This window comes from Dendropsophus ebraccatus, chromosome 4 (assembly GCF_027789765.1).
Source record: "Dendropsophus ebraccatus isolate aDenEbr1 chromosome 4, aDenEbr1.pat, whole genome shotgun sequence".
Classification (NCBI taxonomy): domain Eukaryota; kingdom Metazoa; phylum Chordata; class Amphibia; order Anura; family Hylidae; genus Dendropsophus; species Dendropsophus ebraccatus.
In genome coordinates this window covers 55,913,929-55,938,246 of record NC_091457.1, presented here as the reverse complement: position 1 = coordinate 55,938,246, position 24,318 = coordinate 55,913,929, and the positions used below count along the sequence as shown (strand labels likewise).

Sequence of the window (24,318 nt, the reverse complement as noted above, 5' to 3'; positions counted from 1 at the left end):
ATTTTTATAAAATAATAAAAAATATTGCGCAAATCAATGTTTGGGGAAAATATTTGACAAATATATGCAGGAAAGCTGTGCAAATACAGTATAATAATAAAAGTCATAGGGCGGAATTTATCAAGACCAGCATACACAGAGTTCTAATAATTGTATGCCTTGTGGGAATAGTTTTGGTTTGGCCCTCTTCCGTTCCAGTCTGACTGTGTCCCAGTGCACAAAGCAAAATCTATAAATCTATAAAGGCATGGTTGGGTGAGCGATGACTGCAACCCATCCAACACCTTTGGAATGAACTACTGTAGAACAGAGATGGTCAGTCAGGCCGTCTCACCCAACATCAGTGTCTGACCTCACAAATGCTCTTCTGGATAATTGGGCAAAAGTTCTTGCAAATAAACAGCATTACAATATTATACTGGTTAAAAATTAGGGCAACCTTGTCTTTACAAACTCATGTGTATAGGTGAAATTGTTGAAAACAGCATGTAAAGCAATATGTTACTGTAAAATATACCTAAAGTGCAAATAATCTGCATTAATACATATATTACTGGGTTTGCATAGAAATTTATAAACAGCCTATTTTCACCTATCATGCTCCTCTAGGATTCCCCAAGTAACATCTTCATGTCCCCGATTGAACACTCTGGCTGCTACTTTCTAGACGGACTTGTCTCAACACAATCACTGTCTGAAGCAGGACACTGCCCTCTTGGGAGTAGCATCCAGAGCTTTCAGTGGGGTACCCAATGGCATGGCAGGAGGACCCCCGGGGACTGAGGTAGGTCAGAATTGGCTATTTATTATTTTCTATGTAACCCCAACAATGTATTAAAAATATGAATACCCAGAGCACCTCTTTATATCCAAGTGGGTGGGTGTTCACGTAATAGAGGACAGTGGAGGAACTATAGTGGAAGCATGGGGCCTGGGCAGGGTGGAAAGAGGAAGCTGGTGGATACCCGCTGCCAAGGGCCGCACAAATGAGCACCAGGCAGGATCGGGCCATGAATGGGGGAGTTGCAGCAAAAGCGCAGGCAGGGTCAGGACTGGGTTGCGAGCAGAGGACATTACATAACCAAGGCAGGTACCTAACTGTACACATGCATTGTGACTGGGAAAAGTCTACACGGTAGTCTGGACTAAATGGGAAAGACAAGGGAATAATTGTGATTTTGATCTGAGATGTCACCTGTAATAACTGGATATAACTGCACTGTAATCATTTATATAAGGTCTATATCATTCTTATACCCTACACAGCAACAGAATAGCGTTAGCATTTGACCACTTTAAAGTGCTTTTTTTTTTTTTTTTTTTAATGCATTACTTTTAATGAGAGATGCTATATGCTGTTACATACACATTAGTGAGCTGCCTGGGAGTACAAGGTGAGCTTAGCCATCTGTTAACACTGGTGTGGTGCTGTGTGGTGGCCATTTCTAATGCAATGCTGACTCTGTGGAGTGGTGTGGCCAAGGGCCAGAGGGCTTGGTCTTTCAGCAGTGGGATTACTCTCACTATGGGCATAGGTGTTGTGATGACGGTGATCTCCATCCAGAGCTACACCATTCAGGTTAGGGAACCACATGAATGTTGTTGTATGGGTTTATACACTTTGATCAAAATATCTTTTAACCACATTAACTTTTCCCAGGACTGGATCCAGCTTTTTCCAGACACCCGGATTTGCACAAAATTCAAAGGCAGACAGCTGCCAAACTAACAAAGCGCTTTGCTTTGTTAGGGTACAAACCCACACACCGTATACGCAGCTTATTTACTGCTGCGATACGCAGCAAATACGCAACAACATGCAACAAATACGCAGAAGATTAGATCTAAATAACTGGACACAGCATCAAATCTGCACCACCAAATCTGCTTCAAATCTGCTGCGTTTTTGCTGCGTATCTGCTGTGTGGGTTTGTACCCTTACTGTAAATTCCCTACAAACTCCTGATGTTCTTTTTCACTTTGCTGAGAAGCAGTGGGACAGTGTATAGCATGTGGATGTGAAGCCATATTTTTTTCCCCTCTCTCTTTATAGAATTACATACCTTTACCTTTTAGGCTTTCCAAGCAAGCCCCATTAATAAGCACCATGTAAAGGGGACTTTACGGTGAAAAATTAAAGGAGAAGTCCAGGCACAGACTTTTTTTTTTCAAAACTGCAAGGGAGGACGTAGGTGAATAAAACAACATGCACTTACCTCTCCAGCTCCTGCGCTGGGGTCTGCTGTCCTCCACTCCAGTCCCTGGTCGCTCCTAGTTCTAAGTAGGATGTGGGACGTGACGTGTCAGGCCCACTCAGCCAGTCAGCAGCAGAGGTGTGACCCCGCTACAGCTGCTGACTGGCTGAACAGGCTTGGAAAGTCACATCCCAGATCCCACTCCAACTAGAAGCGGCTGGGGACCGGAGGGCAGTGGACCCCAGTACTGGAGGCGAGGAGGTAAGTGCATGTTGTTTTGCTCACCCACCTCCTCCCCAAGAGTTTTTTTTTTTAAATTAAATAATTCTGTGCCCAGACTTCTATACATATAATAGCTGGTGTATCTAAACTTGTGTTCTAACAGATGCTTTGCTGTATTTAATATATTTTTGTTTGGGGGGGTTGCACAAAATATGTTTTGTGGCACATAAGGCCTATCATAATTATCCGTAAAGCCTCCGATGTGTCCCTATTTTGGAGAGCAATCCCTACTTTTGACCCATATCCCTCTGTCCCTCTTTATCTAGCACATTTTTAAAGAAACAGATTGCTTTATTACACTTACTATATAGCCACAGAAATGGATTATCTGGCTCATAGCTGTGTATAATACCATTTGGTGCAATTTGTATTACAAAAACTTTTATTTTATGATAATTTTTGTGCTAGATATTACATTAAAATGAATTCAAGCGTATAGATATGTCTGAAGGAGTCACAGCGTCCCTCTGTGACAATCCAAAAAGGATGCATGAAGCATGCCTTTAACTGAGAGTTTAGAATACAGAAGCTCTGTTGCCCTTTGCACCATAAAGGATTGTAGACATGCATGTTAAACTAATACGTATTTGGTCTTCGTAATCTCTTCGGAGTCATGCTACAAGTAGGGCAAGCAAAGATTACAACAGTCGCTGATGTATTGCAGCTTACAGGACTGGCACAAGCCACAGAGCTTCGCTCCCTCCCATCCTTATCACCAGTTCTTGTTTCTGAACATTATTGACATCTCAAGATTACAGGTCAGTAGTGGTAAGGATCTGTCATTTTTCACTGATATTCTTCACTAAAGGTCCTATTACACAAAGCGATTATAGGCAATTACGGCTGATAATCGCTTTGAATAATGTTAGGCAACGATCAGCCAACATGCACAATGTCAGCCAATCGTTCCCTTTTAACATGTTGAAGGACAGATGATAATAATGGCAATGATTTTCTGCCATCACTCAGTGTATAGACCGCCGCTATTTCCTGTGAGTTCCAATCTATAGATCGTCCGGGGAGCCCCCACGCAGCTTCCGACTGTAGCAAACTGGCCACAGCAACCAATTACAGCTCAGCTTCCAGCTCTAGTGAAAGGAAAAAGGAGCTGTGATTGGTTATTGTGGACAGTTTGCACCAGTCTAAATTTTACACCCTTTGATAAATCTCCCACTACATACAGAAATACACAGTGGGCCCTCAAGTTACAATATTAATTGGTTCCAGGACAACTATTGTATCTTGAGACCAAAACTCTATGGAAAATTGGTAATTGGTTCTAAAGCCACCAAAATACTATCCCAAAATATAAAAAAATTTTTTAAAGAAAAATAGGCAGATAATATGGATAACACAAGTCCTTACAACATACAACAGTCAGAAAGGGCTGGAAATTGTAAATTACTCTATGTGTAGAACAAGGGCGTTTTCAGGGTCCTGTACAGTTTACACAGGGTCCCAGAAAAATAAAATGAAGCCGCCCTCACCTGGTGCCCAAAGGAGCAACTCATCCTGGGACAGGTACAGAGCAGTACAGAACATATTGTATCACACTGTACTGTAGATAGGAGATACAAGACAGTCAATCACTGCATGCACTTTACTAATACTAGGGCTTTACCAGTAAAATGGGCATTTTTATTGGTCAATCAGCTAGTTCATTCCGCAGTTCCTGACCATCTGTAGCATTGTAGTTGGAGTCTAGTCTCAAGTTATTGTATGTTGAAAATAATGTAACCTGATGCCATTGTAAGTTGAGGGACCACTGTACATGCATTTGGAATGTAACAGCCAATGACGTTCCAGATGTCAAGTCCACAGAGGCTGCAGGCCATGGTACCAGGTTTATGCTACTGTGAACAGTCTGCATGACCTAAACAAAATTCAGCCTGGTGCTCCCATGTATATAATTCCACTGTGAAAGAGGGAATGTTACACCTGTCCTACTCCCATGATTATGGGGTGCGTGATAGTGTACCTGTACACAGGGCTGTATTAACAGCTGCTGCTGCCCTAGGCGCTAAACCTGAAGACGCCCCATCTTCACGCACCTATTAGCGATACCAGACCTGACCAATACCACCATACCCCCCACCCCCCTGGAAAAGTCTGAACGGGAGGAGGGAAACTAAAAAAATAAAAAATAAAAAAAGTTTTTTTCTGTCCCCCTACTCCCTGGTGCTGCCCTAGGCACTGGACCACGGGTGCCTAATGGTAAATACAGCCCTGCCTGTACACCTGTAGTGTACTGGTCGTGGAAATAGTGCTATAGCCATTTCTCTAAAGTGTCCCAGGAGATATTTTCCAACACTACACCAGCCACATGTTGCTCATGTTACCATGTATGGCCTAAATTTGCCCACTGTGTCTCCCGACTGGTTTCCATCGAGCACACGTGGGGTGTCATTAGTCAGAACTTAAACTGCCATAACCACATCTTGTTGATTTGTGTGCCCAAGGGCATTCAGTGTGACAGGGCATCTCTCCAACCATTAACACGCCAAGGCATGAAACTGTGTATTTCTTTTTGTGGTGCTCAAGTCTGTTTTACTTTATCATCATTTGCATATCATTAACATGTCATGGAGATATGGAAATCACAAGATAGACTTTTCCTTCTGGTGCTTAAGGTTTAATGTTAAGTGTATAAAGGATAAAGAAAAAAAAAACCTCTAGATGACAGTTATAGAAAATAAATCTCTACTCTAAAGCTATCAAGAATGTGAGGCATGGAAATAGTTAAACATAGAATGTATGTAAGATGGTGTTTGTAGAAGTTGTTGATACACCTTGGAGGGGTTAATGGTCAATTGTTTGGACGTGTGCAATTTGTTGTTTATGTAAACACCCATTGTTCAGATACCTTAAAGGGAACAATTGAGGCCAAGAGCTCCAATGATACTATTGTTATAGCATCTTAGAGTCTGGATAATAAGTTACAAGTCCAAATAACATATTGTTTAATTAATCTTAGCCACTCACGTGCTGGGTAATAGAATATGTAATTGACACAATCAGAACAAGAATATGTATGTAACATCTAACTAATAGAAACTTGACCACCACCCATGTTCTTTCTGGTAGGACGCCTTCCTTTTCTTTCATGTATAAATATGTGTTTTTGTCCAATAAACAATGAGCTTGTTTCACACAATCCTGTGTCTGTGTCATGTCTCCCAAGCTTGTAAAAATACTCTACTGATAATTTGGAGTCTCGCTAGGACTGGCAGTGGGTAATTTCCCCCACAACAACAACAAACACATATGGTAAAAACGACGCAGATTTTATTATCATTTAAATAGAAAATACATTGTTCACAATAAGGTCACTTGCATGATGAGATGGCACAAAATTTTTGAACTCTCTTATCCATCCAAAGTGCTTTACAATTTCATGCTGAACCAGTCGGCTTCACGAAATCTGAAGAGGCTTCAAAAGTTAATATTCTTGCACAGACTAAACAGGGGACAAAAATATAGGGAGTGATCTCCACCTCTAGCATCATCTTGACTAAACCCTCAAACCTGAAAATTATTAAGTATCAAACACCCCAAAATGTGTCCAGCAGAAAGTCCTAAATACATACCCTGTTATTAGGAAAAATACATAAATCACCTGGGTACCTAGCAGGGATCTGGAGACACATGCAAACCCTTGGACATCAAGGTGGTAAATATAATATACTAAAAACGCGTTCATCTACCATACGGGGGAGAAGGGCATTTCTTTTGTGCAAATGTGGACAGGAAAATAAAAAAATAAATCACTTAGGGCTGTCAACATGTCCAGTTGCCATCTGCAGTCAATGGACATATGGCCCATCTATAGCAATGAAGAATCAAAACCTAGTCTGCTGATTGATACAACATACTCTGACCCTTTACCATAGCGGACAACCGTAAGTGGGTTTTGATTAGAGGAAGCACTTGTGTGTGTTTTTCACTTTGTCTATATACATTTGGGTGATTCAAGCAATCTCACCTGCACTCTCCACAACGAAAAACTTTACAATGCACATCCCTGGTTCACAATGCTGCAGGAGTGCAGCCAGGCGTAATATTTTCTGGGTAATTTTTTATTAAGAAAAAAAATATATATATATTTATAACTGCATGTCTAAAATAATATGGTAAAAGCAGCAATGGATTCACTAGAAGTATCCAATGTTCATAGGTCTGTCCCCTGTCCTTATGAGGATTCAGGACACACGCACACAGCTCGGAGGACGCTCAAGGCTTGGTTGACACTCAAGACACATCTTCTACATAGTTTGCAGGATAAAGTCCAATTTTTCCAGAAAGGAGACGTCCCCTACACCAGCCTTGTTCATCTTCAGAACCCATTTTTACGAGCTCTTCTCCTGTAAAAATAAATGTTGAGTTGCAATGTGACATCACAAGATAGTTATATTTCCAATATGAAAAGTGTTTAAGATGTGTTTAAGATAATATGGACTTGGCCCCACAAATAAAGCGATACATTTAGCACCATAAAATATTGCCCTAATGCCCTCATAGGGCATAACTGCGAATATTGTTCACCTCAGGGAAACTGCATTGTTTAAGTCTTCCCATCTTGCAAATTTATCCATTATCCACATAATGAATAGCGCAGCAACAAGGGAGAATCCCAGTAACTAGACCCTCACAATCACATCCCGTGGGTAGAGGATAACTTTGCAAGATGATAAAACCCCTTTTAATCAATTTCACTCTGTAACTTAAGGTCCCCATACACGTTTTAATTTTGTCAGCTGTAAGGGGCACTTGCGATGGGTTCAGCCACCAGTATAAGGTTTATGGGGCTCTCTCAACTGTCCAACCACAGATGATGTCTGAAGATGTCTCAGATCCCTTTATTCTCGTAGAGTTGAGCCTCAGCCAGGGCAGCTGCGGCTTACCTCTCCCCTCTGCATAGAGAATACAGGAATGCTTGGCGTGAGGAGAACAGGAAGGTATATCGCCACCATTAGCCAACCCTTATATTTCTCCAATAACTACTTCTATCAAGGGTTGACTAGAGGTTTGCTAAGAATGGTTTCTGACACCCCGCTATTAAACCTATCTGGGAATTTAGAAAGTCTAATGACTGACCATTCAACAGGAATGAATGTAAGTTGCATCGGTCTTTCTATAGACTGCTTAGGATAAAAAAACAACCTTAATAAAGTCTGACATTTTGTCTAAAGTATAACATGTTTTCTTTGATAATAAAGGACTTTGACATGGCTATTTCAGTGTGTCTTGACTAGTAAGTGGGCTCATTTCAACATTATTCATACACATACACAATGAGTCACTTACCTGGTTATTTAGTAGATTCTCTCAGTACATGTTAAATTATCCAATATATCAAACTTTGTAAGGTGCACTATGTTACAGGAGATCTACAACCTCTGGACACAATCATCTTAATCTGATCTAGTATAAAGGGTTTATATATGAGGGACCTTGTGAGGTTTCACCCTGTATCAATAATTCAACCGACTTGGCCAGTTGTGGTAATGGGATACTCTGGACACTACCCTATTGTGTTTATTTTTTTACATGTTGCTTGACCAAATAGCAGGACATATACTGGGATTGTTGGCTTGAAGTACTCTATTATCTGGCAGCAGCAGGCTTGTCTGTATACTCACCCGGGCTGATCGCTTTCAGAAGGCACTGTGTTTTTCCAATGCCGTTAAGATCCCGCTAATGCCACGTGACCACTTTTCTGGCTCACTTGAATCTACAGTGCTTTTGAAGGGTTGAAAATCACTCCTAGAGATGCACAGACAGTGACTTTTGTCCTCCGTTAATTTGGGATAGTCAGAGGAGAGGTCATATGGGTGCCAGTGGGATATGAAAAGTGGTCAGCACAGGCGAGTATGCAGACAAGCCTGCTGTCTAGGGTTAAATAATGAAAAGAAAAAAAAAAGTGAAAAGCTTCTTTAAAAAGGAGTTTTCAGAGATAAAAGAAGGTCTGTCCACTCTCACTCCAAAAATAGCAGCACTCCGTGGAGTACTGCAGTTCAGCCTTAATGGGATACAATGGGTTTACAATGACGCAAAGATCCTTTGTCCAGAGTTCTTGTTCACATTAGTGTCATGGATTCTCATATATTTATTGTACAGAAATAAACATGGCTTCTTTATTCCAGTGACAGCGCTACACTTGTTCTTGGGTTGTGTCTGGTATCGCACTGAATAGAGCTGATCTGCAAAACCATGTAAATCTGTGGATCAGTAATGTATCATTTCTGAAAATAATTTGGCACAACCCTTTAAACAGAGCCAATATTGCACATTTATGGTGCTTTTACACAGATAGATTTATCTGACAGATCTTTGAGGCCAAAGCCAGGAACAGACTATAAACAGGGATCATATCATAAAGGAAAGATTGGGATCTATCCTCTTTTCAAAACCATTACTGGCTTTGGCTTCCAAAATCTATCAGATAAATCTCTCTGTGTAAACGCACCTTTAGACAAACCCTTTATCTGCTGTCAAGCAGTTATCCTTGTGTGAGTTAAGCCGCAGAAAGATTCATTTTAGACAGAATTAGCAGATACTGGTAAACATTTTTATAAACTAACCGCACAGGTACAATACAATAAATGCCCTTAGTGAATTAAAGTGAAGATCCACTTTTAGAGCCACTTACAAAAGGATCTAAAATGGAATTGAGTTAGAGGAACCTGCTAGATGCCACCATGGCTTCAGGGAGAGATTAAACTAACTTTATATTATGGCCCCAAAAAGGGGATTTTCACTTTAAGACAACATACACTTCTGAACAAATGCCAGCATTCGCTGCTTTCACTATACCACAAATGGTGGATCATTGGTGCAGAGTCCATCATACAGGTCCAGCACTGTGTGGGTTTTTAACCAAGGCATAATCTCTCTTGGTCCCATGCTGAAGTTAGTACGGTCATTAAAGCGGTGTTAACAGTGGGTGATTGGGTGGATGGACAATGTGGTAGCAAGATACGTGCATCATGCACAGATGCCAGCCTGCGTGCTTTGCCAGATTCATGCACTAGGCCTGACGAGGGATGGAGGATGGAAGGTATGGGACTGGGGAACGTGCCTGTGGATTGGAAATGGGAAAGGTGGTTAAGGGAAGGTTAGTGGTGTATACCTGCTGAAAAGCTCAGCTCGTCAGACTCTTGTCCAGTGTAATCATAAAGTGCTCGCACACGCACGCCCTCTACCTGTGATACCTCCCGACCATTACTGTCCAGTGACTTTTTAGGACTTTCATCTTCTGACCACTCCGAGCCATCATCCTTTGCAGTGCTGCAAGAACCATACAGATTAATTACCAGTGAAGTACACCACCACCCTAAGGCCAGTGTCACACAGGCTTAATACAACTGCATTCTAGTATCCGTATTACGGCCACAAGTGCGTCTGATGACCTGAACTCACATCGGTCAATTCAGGTAATCAGAAATAAAATGGGGTCAGGACTTGGTGGCAATCTGGTAACAAAAAGGTGGCTCTAATATGCCTGTGTAAGACTGGCCTATAAAGCATTCCAGAAATTAGCAATTATGTCCTAAAAGGTAATTGTATTCAAGGGGGATTTGACTTAAAAAGGGGTTGTCCAACCATATGAAATATTTATTAAAACAAAAAACCTTACAGTGGTGTAAAAACAAAAAAAAAATGCTTACTTTACAGCTCCTGTGCTTACACCTTTCTGGTCCCCCACCAGTCCTAGTTTTTTTTTCTTTAATAATTACATGGTAACAATATATGACCTTCGCAAGGTTGTACATACCATGGAGACAGACAATGGGGCTGCTATGGGGCCATTGGAGAGAAAGGGCGCAGCCCTGACTGGTCCCATTTCTATTGCCACCAATAGGAAGTTGTGCAGGACTTCTCTCTCTAGGAAACATTGTCACTAAATAAAGAAATGGGGGTATTGCGCTAAGGGTCCTGAAAAGCAAGTGGGTTATAGGAGCTCCCTCTCTTTTACCATTTGCTTGCTGGAGCAACACATCAGTGTGAACAGTGATTTTCTATCAAAGTCACATGTCAAATTGACATGTCATTGCTTAAGCAGGTATAACAGACATGTAAGGCATCGCCATGGAAGTGGGTTAAGGGAATATTGCCCCTTTTGTTATTTTACACCAATGTCAGGCCTTTTTTTAACAGTGTGCACAACACCTTTAAAACATTAATGGCCTATTTGATTATATCAGGTTGGGTTCTGAACCCCGATATCCAGCTCTATAAGTAAGCTAAAAGATTAAGAAATCTACACAGGCGATACTGCGGCACAACCCCATTCACATAATTTAGATGGAGATGCAGCATGAAGCGTAGCCACCGATCAGACACTGGACAGGCCATTAATGCTTGACTCCTGAAAAATCCCCTTTAAGATCTCAAGGCCAACCCCTCTACCAACTCATTATTAAACATTTTCATTTTGGTGGAAATACTCTTTTTAGGGTAAATAAAAACACAGACGTAGATTTAAAACTAGACTGTAATCACTAAGCAAATGGACTATATACACATATAGGTTTTGCTGACCACCAGAATTCCCAGTTACTGAATAACACCCAGAAGACAGATGTGTGAGGAGAAAGTAGATGAAAGTTTCTTGTTAGATTAGGTTCATGAAGGACAAACTAGCCAAGGAACCCCATCACCAATATAAAGCTACAGTAGAGTCAAGTCAATTGGGGAGAATGTAAGTGGAGGATAGACAAGGGCACCACGTCTTTGGAAGAACTAGACGTGGAGCCTGTACTGACTCTGAATTCGGCATATCCGTTAAAGTGGCATAGAAATCCTGGTCTTCATCTGCGTAGGAAAACCTGGGAGGAGGATGTCAAACAGATTGTAAACTAACACTTCAACCACCAGGTCTGAAGTCCCAGCAGCTACATCATACTGCAGGCAAATTGGTCATGTAGTGTTCCCCATCCCAAGGCTTTCCAGTTGGTGCAAAACAACAACTCCCGATAAGGCATGATGGGACATGAATTATAGCAGAAACTGGAAAACCCTTTGTGCATCTTTTCATACATTAGATCAAAGTTCTGAGTATGAAAATATGTATTGCTCACCGCATATTTACGTAACATTTCATACTGAGATGTAAACCATTTAGCAATTTCTCCATTTGTTCGATTTGGCATTAACATAGGTTGACGTGGACAATAAGTCATAAAGGAAAGTCTGACTCACCCTCGGTTCAGCTGTTGGGTGGGGGTCCCTACTGAAACACCATCCTTGGCTGGCACAATACCAGTAAGGGTGACCTCCTCTACATTTTTACTACTGCGCTCCTTCTTGCTGATGGGCCTCTGAGTCTCTGGAGACCACTCCTATATGTTGGGACAAAGGTAAAATTGCATAACTAGCTCATGGTTTTGGTAACAATGATTCAATAAGATTCAAGTTTGGGTCATTACCTATACATAATATACTATCCATCATATCCACCCACATTTACCACACACTATTATCTCCACCCTACACAAACAACGTAGATCAAAACCACTAGTTCCACATGCATCCTAACTCAGAGAACAGAAAAACCTTTAGCCTGAGCAATATTGTTTTCTACCTTCCAATCTGACTTTTTATTTTTAAAAACACAGGAAGTGGACTAATTCTTTAAAATGTACAAATTCCAGCACTTCTTTCCAGTCATACAGATTCCTTTCAAGAAAGAGTTCAGCACCAGTTTAAGCACAGAAGGAAATGGAGGATGTTTACTCTAGGACGATAAAAAACCCCTATATTTGAGAGAAGGAAGGAACACTTTTCATAGGGAGAGACTAACCAAAACCAAAACAGAACCCTAAACATGTAATATCAGTCTAACCTAACGTGAACTCTGCCTGTTTGATTGATTTTGCTTTTAGTAGCTGGTAAATGTCCATATACAACAGAAAGTTAAAAATAAATAAATTAATAATAGTAGTAGAAGAAATTATTATTATTAATAATAATAATAATAATAATAATAATAATAATAATAATAATAATAAAAGAAATAAATATTATTTTCTTCTACTACTATTATTATTATTATTATTATTATTATTATTATTATTATTATTATTATTATAATAGTAGAAGAAATAAATAATAATAATAATAATAATAGAAGAAATAAATAATCATTATAATCATAATCATAAATAATTTGGTGCCAATCGCACATGCACATTGGCTACTTGGGTCTTAATTTACTGCTTTTTCTGGGGAAAAAAATCTGCACACCATACACATAAACAAAACAAAAACCATGGAAGCTTAGAAAGTAAGCATATCAGTGGTTCCTTTAATTCACTTAAGTGTTACCTCAAACTGAGGCCAATTCATGGCCATCCCTGGCCCATGGGTATTCCTCCACCATTTCAGATCTTGTTGATCATCGGCTGCCTGGATACCTTGATACAAGTCTCTGTACAAACTATGGAAGCTATAAGAAGGGGGAAAGGGAAAGCCAAAAAAATTATATCCACACACATTATGTATATATTACACACACACACACACATGTATTAAAATTACACACAAATAGGGTGGTAAGTAAACTTCCAACTGTTAAACTTATGGTGGGAGCTTTTTCTGGCATTTATGACGCCAAACGGAAACTGTGAATTGCTTGTCGGCCTTTTGGCTAAGATCAAGTGTACTATCTGGTTTATCAGTTTTATATCTAATACTGTCAACAACTTCTCCCAGTTTCTCAGGACTGGATCCAACTTTTCCTGGCACCTGGGGAGGAGCGGCAAGGACTTTAAAGCCAGCAGCCTGACAAGCTGCTGGATGATCAAGTGCTTCGCTTTGTTCCTATTGTAAATTTACTCATCCCTAGGGTACACGCTAAATGTACATGAATAACGATGTAACACAGACTTGCATGTGTATTAAGAAGAGAATGTACTGTTTTAGGACTTCTTAAACTGTCCGCTCATACCTATCTTTGCTGGAGAGATCAAGGTGCTTATGATAATCCAGCAACATTTCTTTAAAGAAGCGTAGTCTCTTCTGCTCTGCCTCCTGGCAACTCTCGAATTGCTGTTCCATGTCCTCCATGTATCGAGGGTTGTATCGGTTCAGCTCTTCAAGAGCCTTTTCATATGCACCCTTTTCCTACAAAACAATTAGAATAATTTAGAATTACATTCTTAGAGGTATTGGATACACCAGAGGATCTACATTAGATACACCAGTTACAGATGTATATGAATTCTGTATGTACATGAATCAATGATGCATGCAGTTTGGGTCAAAGGACCCATAGATATGCATGTGCTTGTATTATATGGATGCAAAAAGCATGAATTATGCTCATCAGTTTGGAGACAGGGGAATATACTCTTTGGACAATAGGTCATGTTATAATATAATAGGGCACTAGGTAAGCAAATTGCAGGAAAACTGTCCAAGGCGGCCAACTCTGGTGATGACAGCAGGTCCAGCTGCATTCCTTGTATAGTCCCTACCTATGAAAACATAAATCCTTTAAGAAAAAAGATCTTCTAAATCAGCTGACCTTCTCTGCTTCCTGGCTGCATTTCTCCACACGGTCCTGTAGTTTACGGAGCTGTTCTTGTGACACAGAGGCATCAGCCTTTCCATGATCCTCTCGTACTTGGGCTGACCGTTCATCCTTTCGAGCTGCATGATAGCGTTTTTTCACCGTTTCCACCTGGAAAGAGATGAAAGTGCAGGATGCCAGATAACAATGAATCCTTCTACAAATTTAAAAATTAATGTCTGCAATGTATGCTAGAGTGCATGATCACACCCGGAATATATTTTCAAAGTAACTATAATAGTCAGCACTCAGGACACAAAATATCCCTGCAGATCAAGTCTTTATTTAGACTGATGTAGAGCTGCTCCTATGCTACGCATGATCTAGAAACCTCATCTCTGTGCGGAAATTACAGTTCAATACAATGGCGGAGCAAGCCGATTAATATACATTGGACCAGTACTACAACCGTATAAAATAATTGGTTCCATTCAGACCATTGTAAATTAAAACACTATCTTAAACCAATAACTAGTAACTGGTTCTGAAACCCCCAAAATAAAGATAAAGTGAGCCCTTATACTATGCTTACTCCTTATACTACTATCTTCTATGTAGAAGACAGGATCTTCATGAAGGTCCTGTACAGTTCACACTGGTGTGGCAGAAAATATAAAATGGAGCCACCCTTATCTGGTGTCCAGAGGATCAGCTCATTTGGCACAGGAAAACATCAGTACAGGGCAAGTAGTACCACACAGTACAGTAAGAGGTGCTACTAGACTGTGGTCCAAGAAAGACCATTGTTTGTTGCAAATACAGTGGTACCTTGGTTTGAGGGTAACTTGGTTTAAGAGCTCACAGTTTTTCAAAATTGTGACTTGGTTTAGGAGCATTGCTTTGGTTTAGGAGCTCCCTGTACTGGGTGGGAGCGCGAGTGGGGGAGGAGCATTACCTGCATAACGTGGTCTTCCAAATCATAACAGATCCACTTTAGACTGGGGCTCACATCAGAGGACAGGACTGTGAAGGTGATCTCTCCATAGCTGTAACCTCTCTCTCCCCGGACAGAGCACGCTGCATGTATGTGCCCACATATGTCCTGCTCATTCCTTCATGCTCCCTGCAGTTGGTCAGCCCTTTTGTTTCCAATCCTCTCCATTACTGTACAGTAACTTATAATAACCTATTCAGCTGTTTCTGAATGTTTGTTTCATCTGTCCTACAGGTTATTTAATAAATTATTATTTTTGGGGTGTGGAACCAATTGTCTGCATTTCTATGATTTCTAACGGAAATTTTTTTGCTTTGGCTTAAGAGTGGATTTGGATTACAAGCACGGCCCCGGAACAAATTATGCTCGTAATCCAAGGCACCACTGTATTGTAAGGAGGACATGGCTGAACTGGAGTGGCTGCAGAGGCTCATGACCAAGGTCATTAAAGGGGTATTCCCCCCAGGAGCTAAAAAAAAATCTAATGCTCCCTAAGTATTTTGAGCTGTCTCCCATCTTTCTAGCTGCTGCCGTTCCTGAGTTACACGTTTTTCTAAAAGCCATTCTACATCCAAGATAGGAAACTACATTTCCCATCATGCAATGCTTATGCCTGAAGATGGTGAAGTAGCAGAGCTGAGATGGTAAAGGTGATGGAGCAGAGGGTGGAGGGCCTCAGGGTGAGCTGGGGGGGGGGGGTCATGCTGCAGGTGGGCCACCAAGGTGAGATGTGGGCCGGGGGGGGGGGGGGGGGGAGAGGGTGAATGGTGTCGGAGGGGGGGGGGGGGGGGGGGGAGAGGGTGAATGGTGTCAGGTGGGGGCGAAAATGGTGTGACCAGATGAACTAACTGTGTGTTTGGGGGGGCGGTTCGGTGGTTGGCCACCATGCCACGGCGAGATGTGGGGGGACGTCATGTTAGTGTGATGACAGTCTGTGGAACAAGTGGAATAAGTGTCTTCCACTCTGTCCTAAATTACAGGGGATAATGCAACAGATATTGCAGAGTGGAAGACACTTGTCGGATTGCTGGGAGCAGTAGTTCCACAGGTAGCCACCGGAATGTAAGATGCGGGGCAGGAGGGATGAACGTACCGGGAGGTGAGATGCGGGCCGGGGGCGTGCCGCGGGCAGCCACCAGGAGCTGTCACTGTCACACTGTCCTCCCTCTCTTCAATGCACTGGGTTAGAAGCACTAGCCCGGCCCATTGAAGAGATGGAGGACATGTGATGCAGTCTCGGAGGGTGCGGGCCAGGAGCAGGGAGCGTGTCGGGTTGGACTGAGATGTGATGATTCTATGCATTCGGTGGGGGTGGGGGCACCTAGATAGAAGAAAAACTGTGCAGAATCCATAATAACTTTATTTTGGAAAGATGGAAAGCTACGGGTGAGCAACGCATTAATGTAAAAATAATTTGGGGGGGAATACCCCTTTAAGGGAATAGGTAGGTTACAGTACCACGACAAATTGGGATAACTCAGTTTGGGGGGAGGGAATTTATGTCTTAAGGCCCTCTTCCACGGAGCGATTATCAGCCGTATTTGGCCGATATCGGCCGATAATCATCCCGTGGAATAGGAGGCAACGATCAGCCAACATCATTCATTTCAGCTGATCATTGAAGTTGTTTGTCTTTCAACATTTTGAAAGACAAACGACTTCTATAGCAGCGATCTGCAGCCGCCGCTCCGTGGGATAGGAGCAGCGGCAGACCGCCGCTATATCCTATGGGCTGCCCAGACGATCAGCGATCACCCAGGCAACTCCCCCCGGCCCTCCCCGGACTCACCTGCTGCCGCATGGGATAGCGGCAGCAGCGAGTGGGGAACAAGGAGCAAACGAGCGCCGACAGCGCTTGTTTGCTCCTCAGAGTTGGGCCATGTAATAGGGCCTTTAGGGGCGGATCTGATCACAATTTACAAACATATGACTGGACAGAGATCTTTCTAGTGATCTTTTTACACCTAGGCCTGTAACCATGACAAGGGGGCATCCTCTATGTATACAAAAAAGAAGGTTTCAACACCAGCACAGACTGGGATGCCTTGCTGTAAGAGCAGTGAGACAATGGAGCTCTCTGCCACATGATGTTGTCATGGCTGATTCACTAAATAAGTTCAAAGGAGGCCTGGAAGCTTTTCTTGATAAATATAATATTACACGTTATGGGCGTTAGATTACTTGTGATAGGACATTGATCCAGGGATTTTTTTCTGCCATAGTGAGCCTGGAAGGAATTTGCCTCATGTGGGTTTTTGCCTTCCTCTGGAACAACACAGTAGGGTTATAATTTGACCTTTACAGACTCTTGTCTTTTTCAACCTTATTAACTATGTAACCTAACATTATACTAAATCTTTTCCCACAATACTATACAGTGGCCCCTCAAGTTATACCTTGTATATTATTTACAACTGGATTTAGTCCAATAGGCGGTCCTAATTTGTGACCGACAGCTACTGCTGTATGTTCAGGAAGGGCAGATGCTGTTGAATTTTCCCACACAAATTTATATATCTGTTTCTACTGAATAACTTGATGGCATTTTCACAAAGACGGGCTTCCTTTATGGTGTGCCCCAAACCACTTGGGTAAAAGTAACACAGTTTGTATGTATGTATGTATGTATGTATGTATGTGTATAATTATTAAGAAAAATCTTATAAGCAGAAAGAATATATTGGCTCTATTATCAATCCAGGCAGAGTAACAGATAACACCCTCTGCTGTTTACTAGTGAACAGACTTAGGCTGGGTTCACACACAGTATATTTCAGTCAGTATTGTGGTCCTAATAGCAACCAAAACCAGGAGTGGATTGAAAGCACAGAAAGGCTCTGTCCACATAATGTTGAAATTGAGTGTATGGCTGCCATTTAATTGCAAATATTTGCCGTTATCTTAAAACAACTGCTGTTGTATTGAAATAATGGCAGTTATTTACTGTTATATGGTGGCCATCCACTCAATTTCAACATTGTGTGAACATAGCCTCTCTGTGTTTTTAATCCACTCCTGGTTTTGGTTGCTATTAGGACCTGACATGAGGACCAAATACTGCCTGAAATATACTGTGTGAACCCAGCCTTAATGTTATTTTTTGGATGTGGCTCACGGTGGGAGTAGATGATCAGTGGTTGCAACTGCCTGCAGTGTTGCTCAGCATAAGATATGGAACAAAGTTCATAATCCATTATCACAAGCTACAGAGATAGCCATATAGCTATATTGTTTGGATTAAATAAAGTACAATTATTCCTGGTGGGTCCCGCATTCTCAGCATCTTTTTCTCCATGGCTTGTAGTAATGTATAATGATTCTGTTGCTGTTAAGCCCCATTTTATATGCCAGTAAAATACTTTCAGCCTTCCTTATAATATCACTTGCTAACTAAATATTTACCTAAAAAGGCAGAAGCTCACCCCATCACAAAGAATTGTATTCCGCCTATGAGTAAACTTCCATAAACATTTTGGGAAAGTCTATACAAGCAACACAACACTGCACAAAGGACTTACAGTTTAAGGGTATATTCACACGAACGGGCTCGCAGCGAGGTTCTCGCTGCGAGCCCGGCAGGTCCTGGCAGTTCCCATACACTACATACTTGCTGCGGTCTAAACGACCGCAGCGAGTATGTAATTCTGCTGCCCTTAACCCCTTCTGCTCCCGGCCGGCTCCCCCGCTGTAAGCATACTTTACCTGTCCTTGCTGCACGGGTCCGGAGTCCTGCTCTCCCGTCCGGCCAATCAGTGGCTGCGGCTGGGCAACACACTAATTGGCCGGACGGGAGAGCAGGACGCCGGACCCGTGCAGCGAGGACAGGTAATGTATGCTTACAGCGGGGAGCCGGGCGGGAGCAGAAGGGGTTAAGGGCGGCAGAATTACATACTCTCTGCGGTCGTTTAGACCGCAGCAAGTATGTAGTGTATGGGAACTGCCAGGACCTGCCGAGACCAGCGAGAATCTCCGTTCGTGTGAATATACCCTAAGGCAGAGTTCTCACTACATATAAAACCATCCGTTCTGTAACCCCGCCGGGTCACAGAACTGCTGGTGTTACTAAACATCATCCCAGCCAGTACTACAGTAACGGTCAGATGATCTTCATTTCTGTTGATTTTGGATGCGGTTGCATGAGTGTGTGCCCGTATCCCAATTCACGGCTCTATCGTGTAAACGGACATGTCTGTGCGGCCGCTATTCAATGAATAGCTGCCACAGAAAACTGACATGTCAGTTTTTCGTGCGGCTGGATGGAATCCCGGCCGAAGCGTATGTGTCATGACATGTCAAAGAAAAAGTAATATCTAAGGTCTAGACAATAATGCAATAGCAATCCACAGCAACAATAGCAACCAATCCCATCTTGTCTCATCTCTTGACCTCTGGTAACATGAAACCTGACCTGTGATTGGCTGCTATGGGCAAATTATGCCAAATTATGTCAAAGCTGACAGCTGCATTTGAATAGCAGCTGTGCCCCCTCTCCCTGGTGTCCAGTGGGGGATCTCCCCCCCGCGATGCGATCGCGGAGGGGAGATCCGTTCTAATGAGCCGGCCGGGGCTCAGCGTCGGAATGACGCCGATCGCCGCAGCCGGCTAATAAACTATTCAAATGCCGCTGTCAAAGCTGACAGCTGCATTTGAATAGCAGCTGTGCCCCCTCTCCCTGGTGTCCAGTGGGGGATCTCCCCCCCGCGATGCGATCGCGGAGGGGAGATCCGTTCTAATGAGCCGGTCGGGGCTCAGGGTCAGAATGACGCTGATCCCGGCTCGGCAATCTATTCAGGTGGTCTGCAGCAGACCATTATAATAGAGCACCGATCTGATGGATCATTGCTCTATTATATACACAGGATTGATCTCAATGGGAGATCAGTTCTGTGTATATAGAAGTCCCCCAGGGGGCTTCATATTACTGTAAGGGAAAGTTAAAAAAAGTGTTTTTATTAATAAAAAATCCCCTCCACTAATAAAAGTCTGAATCACCCCCTTTTCCCATTTTACAAATAAGGGCTCATGTGGGTCTGTAAGTGTAAAATGCAAGTGCTATGGCCTTTTAAGCACATGGAGTAAAAAACGAAAACGCAAAAACGAAAGTTAGTACGGTCCTTAAAGGGTTTTAATAGACAAAGATGAATAAAGCCAAGTTGAAGGTTTGTGATTTCTAAACGGATCTCGGGTTAGATGTTTTTCTTGGGAAAATATACTCTACAGCTACGCTTATGGCAACATACAGTAAAGCAAACAGGACAATTAAAATAAATCAATAAATAAATCAATAAATAAATGATGGCAAAACGTTTAGACTTTCAGAAGCTGTCCCCAAACACACTGCTTGCAGGAAGAACCACATTCAAAAGTCCGCAGTCTTTGTCAGTATTTGTAAAATGGGTTATGGACAAAATGCAGCCCCATTGATTGCTATAGGGCCCAGTCACACTTTTTTTTTTTTACAAATCTGTGATTTGGCCGTGATCCATGCCGTAAAAAAAAAATTCCAGCATGGATTCACCAACAGAAGTCAATGGGAGTGACCATAGTTTGCAGACGTTACGGGGTTCCCCCCCCCCCTATTTTTTCAATGAACTTTACTTTCTGCAGATTCACAAAAAAGGATCAGTAACAGGACAGTGACCCTCCAGATAATCGCCATGTTCTCAATTCCAAAACTGCATACATAAGTAGACCCATATTAGGCATAGGTGTAAAACAGTCAGAAGTCAAATTGTAGGGTGTGGGGGGGGAACACAACAACCACCCACATTCTCCACAGCTCCTCATCAAAGCTGTATAACACTTACATCTTTAAGCTTCTTCAACCAGGGTTTCTGAGCCTTACTGAATCCCTCTTCTGCCTCCTTTGTCTCTCGAAAGCCTCCGATCATCTGCTTGTGATAGGCTTCCTTTTGCCAGTCCCGCACCTTCCCGCTATCTTCATCCCACAGCTGATTCCGCAGCTCAGTGTGAATCTCACTGAGGGCATCTGCAGCGGTGAGAAAAGCCTGCCAAGCCTTCTCCAGGGTACCATATTGCGGACCTGCCATCAATGAAATAACTGCTGAATTGCATTGTGCAGAACTAGTAATAATGATGCCATGTATAACTTTCACAGCCTATACATGTTATGCTAAAATAGCTGCTTGGACATTACATAAGCTTCTATTAGTATAGCAGTGAACGGGCATAAAATGCCCCAATCTAGAAGGGTTTGTTTCTGGAAAGTGGTTTTGCATAAAATTTATTGTATAACGCTAATGCACACAATCCAAGGCATAAGATATGCAGCAAAATGCACATGGTCATAGACCTGCTGTGGATTTCTGACAAAAGTTGCTGTATCTTAAGATGCCCTTAGGGAGATTGTTTGCTGCCAAATATGAACATGACATTTTAGTAAAATTGTTATGATGTTTTAGTCCAGGTTCATACACTATCTTTTATATCCTTTTTCAATGTGCATCAATCTTGAGTTGCGTGGACCTGTCCATACAACGTGTTGTTACTGGCTCCTAGACGTGGCCAAGCTCTGTCCAGGCCTGATATTAGAAGTTTGTAAATTGTGCACATTTTTTCCTTTATTAGAGGCGGCTTGACTTTCAGATCCTCTGGGCTTTATCAGGGAAGGAGAAAAAAAATCCTGTCACTTTCAACAACTGTAAGGAACCACTCGTACAGTGTTACATACCACAGAACCTGAGAAACTAGATTCCCCACTTACTGGATTTATTCATACATACTATATTGCATTCAGGAATGGCATTTTCTAGACTATTTTCTGTTCAATAGTGGAGCACTTAAGACCAGATTTTCATAAAGTACAGGTCCTTTTGTGTCTTAAGAGGGATTTACTGCAATGTTAGCTTCTTACCCCCAATCCTGATCACTGCTTGCATAGGGTGCAATTCTAGTAATAGCTATAGAATAAGACAATTGCACTAAATACATTCCCCTATAGATCAGTGAACATTGTAAAGCTGATTTGTGCAATCTGTACAAAGAGACTGTTTGCTTTTAAAGCCCATGTGATTTGTTGGATGTAATAACATGGCGGTTGGTTACCTTTATTAACCACAGAACGTAACTTCCTTCATTGTTTGTTTAAACAAGAACATTGTGTTTCCTTGTTGACTATGTCTTTGGTAATTACAGGCAATTAATATGCATTGAAGCAATATTTTTAGCCCTGTGGGTCCGGGTCGGTTGTAGAACCTGAATACTAGCGTGACAGAGGGTGTTGTGCTTGCACTGTGGTCCGCTAGACATTCTACCTTTATTACCATGGGCAATATTCCTTCTTGGCTGATACCTTTAGATTTTTCTTAAGTCATTAAAGAGCTATTCCAGGAGTAATTGATATCAACGGCCTGCTAAAGCCTTTCCTGGCATTTAGAAAACAGATTTTACATAATACTTTTGTTTATAATGGGCACAGTCACTAAAATTAACCTTTGACATTACAAGCAATGCCTTGTAATTACAGCACATGTATTCAACATATTAAAAGACACTAGTGTGTTGTTCAAGGCGTTCATCCAGGAAAGAAAAGAAATTGCAAACTTCACAAGCTATCAGAATGGAAACAATGTAAATTAGTATGAATAGTTGGATTCCCTTAGCTCACCCTCTGAGTGCTTCTCGTATTACAAAACACAGAGGGATCACCAAACTGGCCAAAAATCAGCCCTGACAACATTCATGGAGATGTCCAAAAATACTCAGAAGTCACTCAATTAAATTTAAAAAGGGAATGTGCTTCCACAGCTACAATTATGGGAAATGTTTACCAATTCTAAATTAGCTTGGATGGGCTTGGTCATCTTATAGTGAGTATTCTCCACAACAATGTTTTATGTGATTACTAGGATTTGTCATAAGGCAATGCTATGACTTCCAATAATCTAGAATTCACAACGGGAAAGTAGGCTACTCCCACAAAGTCTCCTCTAATTGGACTAGATGGTACAGAGATTACCAAATGCTTTCAGTATACATATTTCTATGACTAAAAATGTGACCGCTAGCAGAAATTGGAGGCTGCCAGAGATCCACACAAGACACAAGCTCCGTTATTATTCAGTAGAGCAAATCCTCTGCTTTACTAGACGCAATCCATGGAAAATTATTTCTGCAGCAACAAAATATATATACACATACATACACACACACACACACACACACACACACACAGTATATATATATATATTAACAGGGCCTCACCCTTCTCCAAACTACTCTTCCATTTGCGACTCCAGTCTGTCAGTTGCTGGGCATAGCTCTTCTCAATTTTAGCCCTCTCTTTAAAACAGGTGACCAAGTCATTACAAAGTCGGTTCCCATCCTCAATCCGCTTCACGGTGCGGCGGTAGTTTCCAGCCTAGAATGAAGACAGAGGGGGAACATGTAAAATCATTTATGTATTATAAAACACTTGGATATATAACCAATAAATTTCATCTTTATTCTTATGCAGAGTTTACACTATGAAGCCCTGGAACGTCTACTGTCTCATGTGCATACTGTCTGCTAATATACTGTCACAGTTTACAGTACTTTTAGCATAGCAAATTGCTAAATTTTTTAAATATGTAACTAGAATCTTCAGGTTTCAGGCTCAACTACACCAGTTTTGGTTACCTGGTGAACCCATAAAAGATGAATGCCAGGGGCCACAAGGTTTGCACCCATCAGTGTATAAAAAAAAGAGCATGTGCAGTCCACAGCAAGAAATCTTTGTAATTTTTAAAGTGACTGTACCACCAGGCTCAGGCCGATGCACTGGAGGTGGGCCGACCCACCCTTAGTGGGAGGAAACCCCCGCCCCTCTATGATAGGGTTCCATTGATTCTAATGGAGTCACGTCATGGAGGGGCTGGGGTTTCTTTCCACTGGGGGTGGGTCGCCTCCAGTGCTTCAACCTGGGCCTGGTGGTACAGTCACTTTAAGATCCAAGCTTTATGTTTGAGGCAGCATCAGCACTGCAGAGAATGTCACCTCTGTGTACATCTATGGCAAATTGACAGGGTCTGCCATAACAGGCAAGTTAAAAGAGTGTGGACTGGAGGGGTTAGCATGTTCTGGTTTGCAGGGAAGAGGCACATACAGTGCCCTCTATCATGGTGGGCTGGAGAGATATTACATAGACATTAACGGAGAGTGCACAAGGTTTGTCAGAGATTTGGGGGCAGGGGGTTATTCCCTCAAAAGGTGAAGGCAGAACTTTTTCCTCATCACCTGTAACTACTTAAGGCTGGTATCACATGTGCATTTTTTGCCTTTATTTATATTTCCTGTTTTGAATCCACTCTTTGCTTTGGTACTATATAGCTCAT

The 24,318-nt window shown here is 41.9% G+C and overlaps 1 protein-coding gene and 1 pseudogene across 13 annotated transcripts in view; one reads left to right on the top strand and one right to left on the bottom strand.

Moving 5' to 3' along the window:
• Positions 1–5,745: 5,745 nt before the first annotated feature.
• PACSIN3 (protein kinase C and casein kinase substrate in neurons 3) overlaps positions 5,746–24,318 on the bottom strand; it is a 68,731-nt gene continuing 50,158 nt past the window's right edge. For 10 of the 13 annotated variants that reach the window (XM_069965855.1, XM_069965857.1, XM_069965856.1 and 7 more), the window contains 9 exons: positions 23,207–23,363; positions 20,791–21,026; positions 14,005–14,160; positions 13,426–13,601; positions 12,804–12,924; positions 11,679–11,818; positions 11,243–11,305; positions 9,607–9,764; positions 5,746–6,838 (listed from right to left, as the gene is read on the bottom strand). In XM_069965855.1, coding sequence (XP_069821956.1) covers positions 6,726–6,838; positions 9,607–9,764; positions 11,243–11,305; positions 11,679–11,818; positions 12,804–12,924; positions 13,426–13,601; positions 14,005–14,160; positions 20,791–21,026; positions 23,207–23,363 — 1,320 coding nt within the window. In that variant the 3' untranslated portion in view covers positions 5,746–6,725. The remainder of the gene's footprint in view (positions 6,839–9,606; positions 9,765–11,242; positions 11,306–11,678; positions 11,819–12,803; positions 12,925–13,425; positions 13,602–14,004; positions 14,161–20,790; positions 21,027–23,206; positions 23,364–24,318) is intronic. The other 3 variants (XM_069965866.1, XM_069965865.1, XM_069965867.1) reach the window with 3 other exon arrangements.
• On the top strand, positions 13,106–13,215 carry LOC138790183 (U2 spliceosomal RNA; annotated as a pseudogene).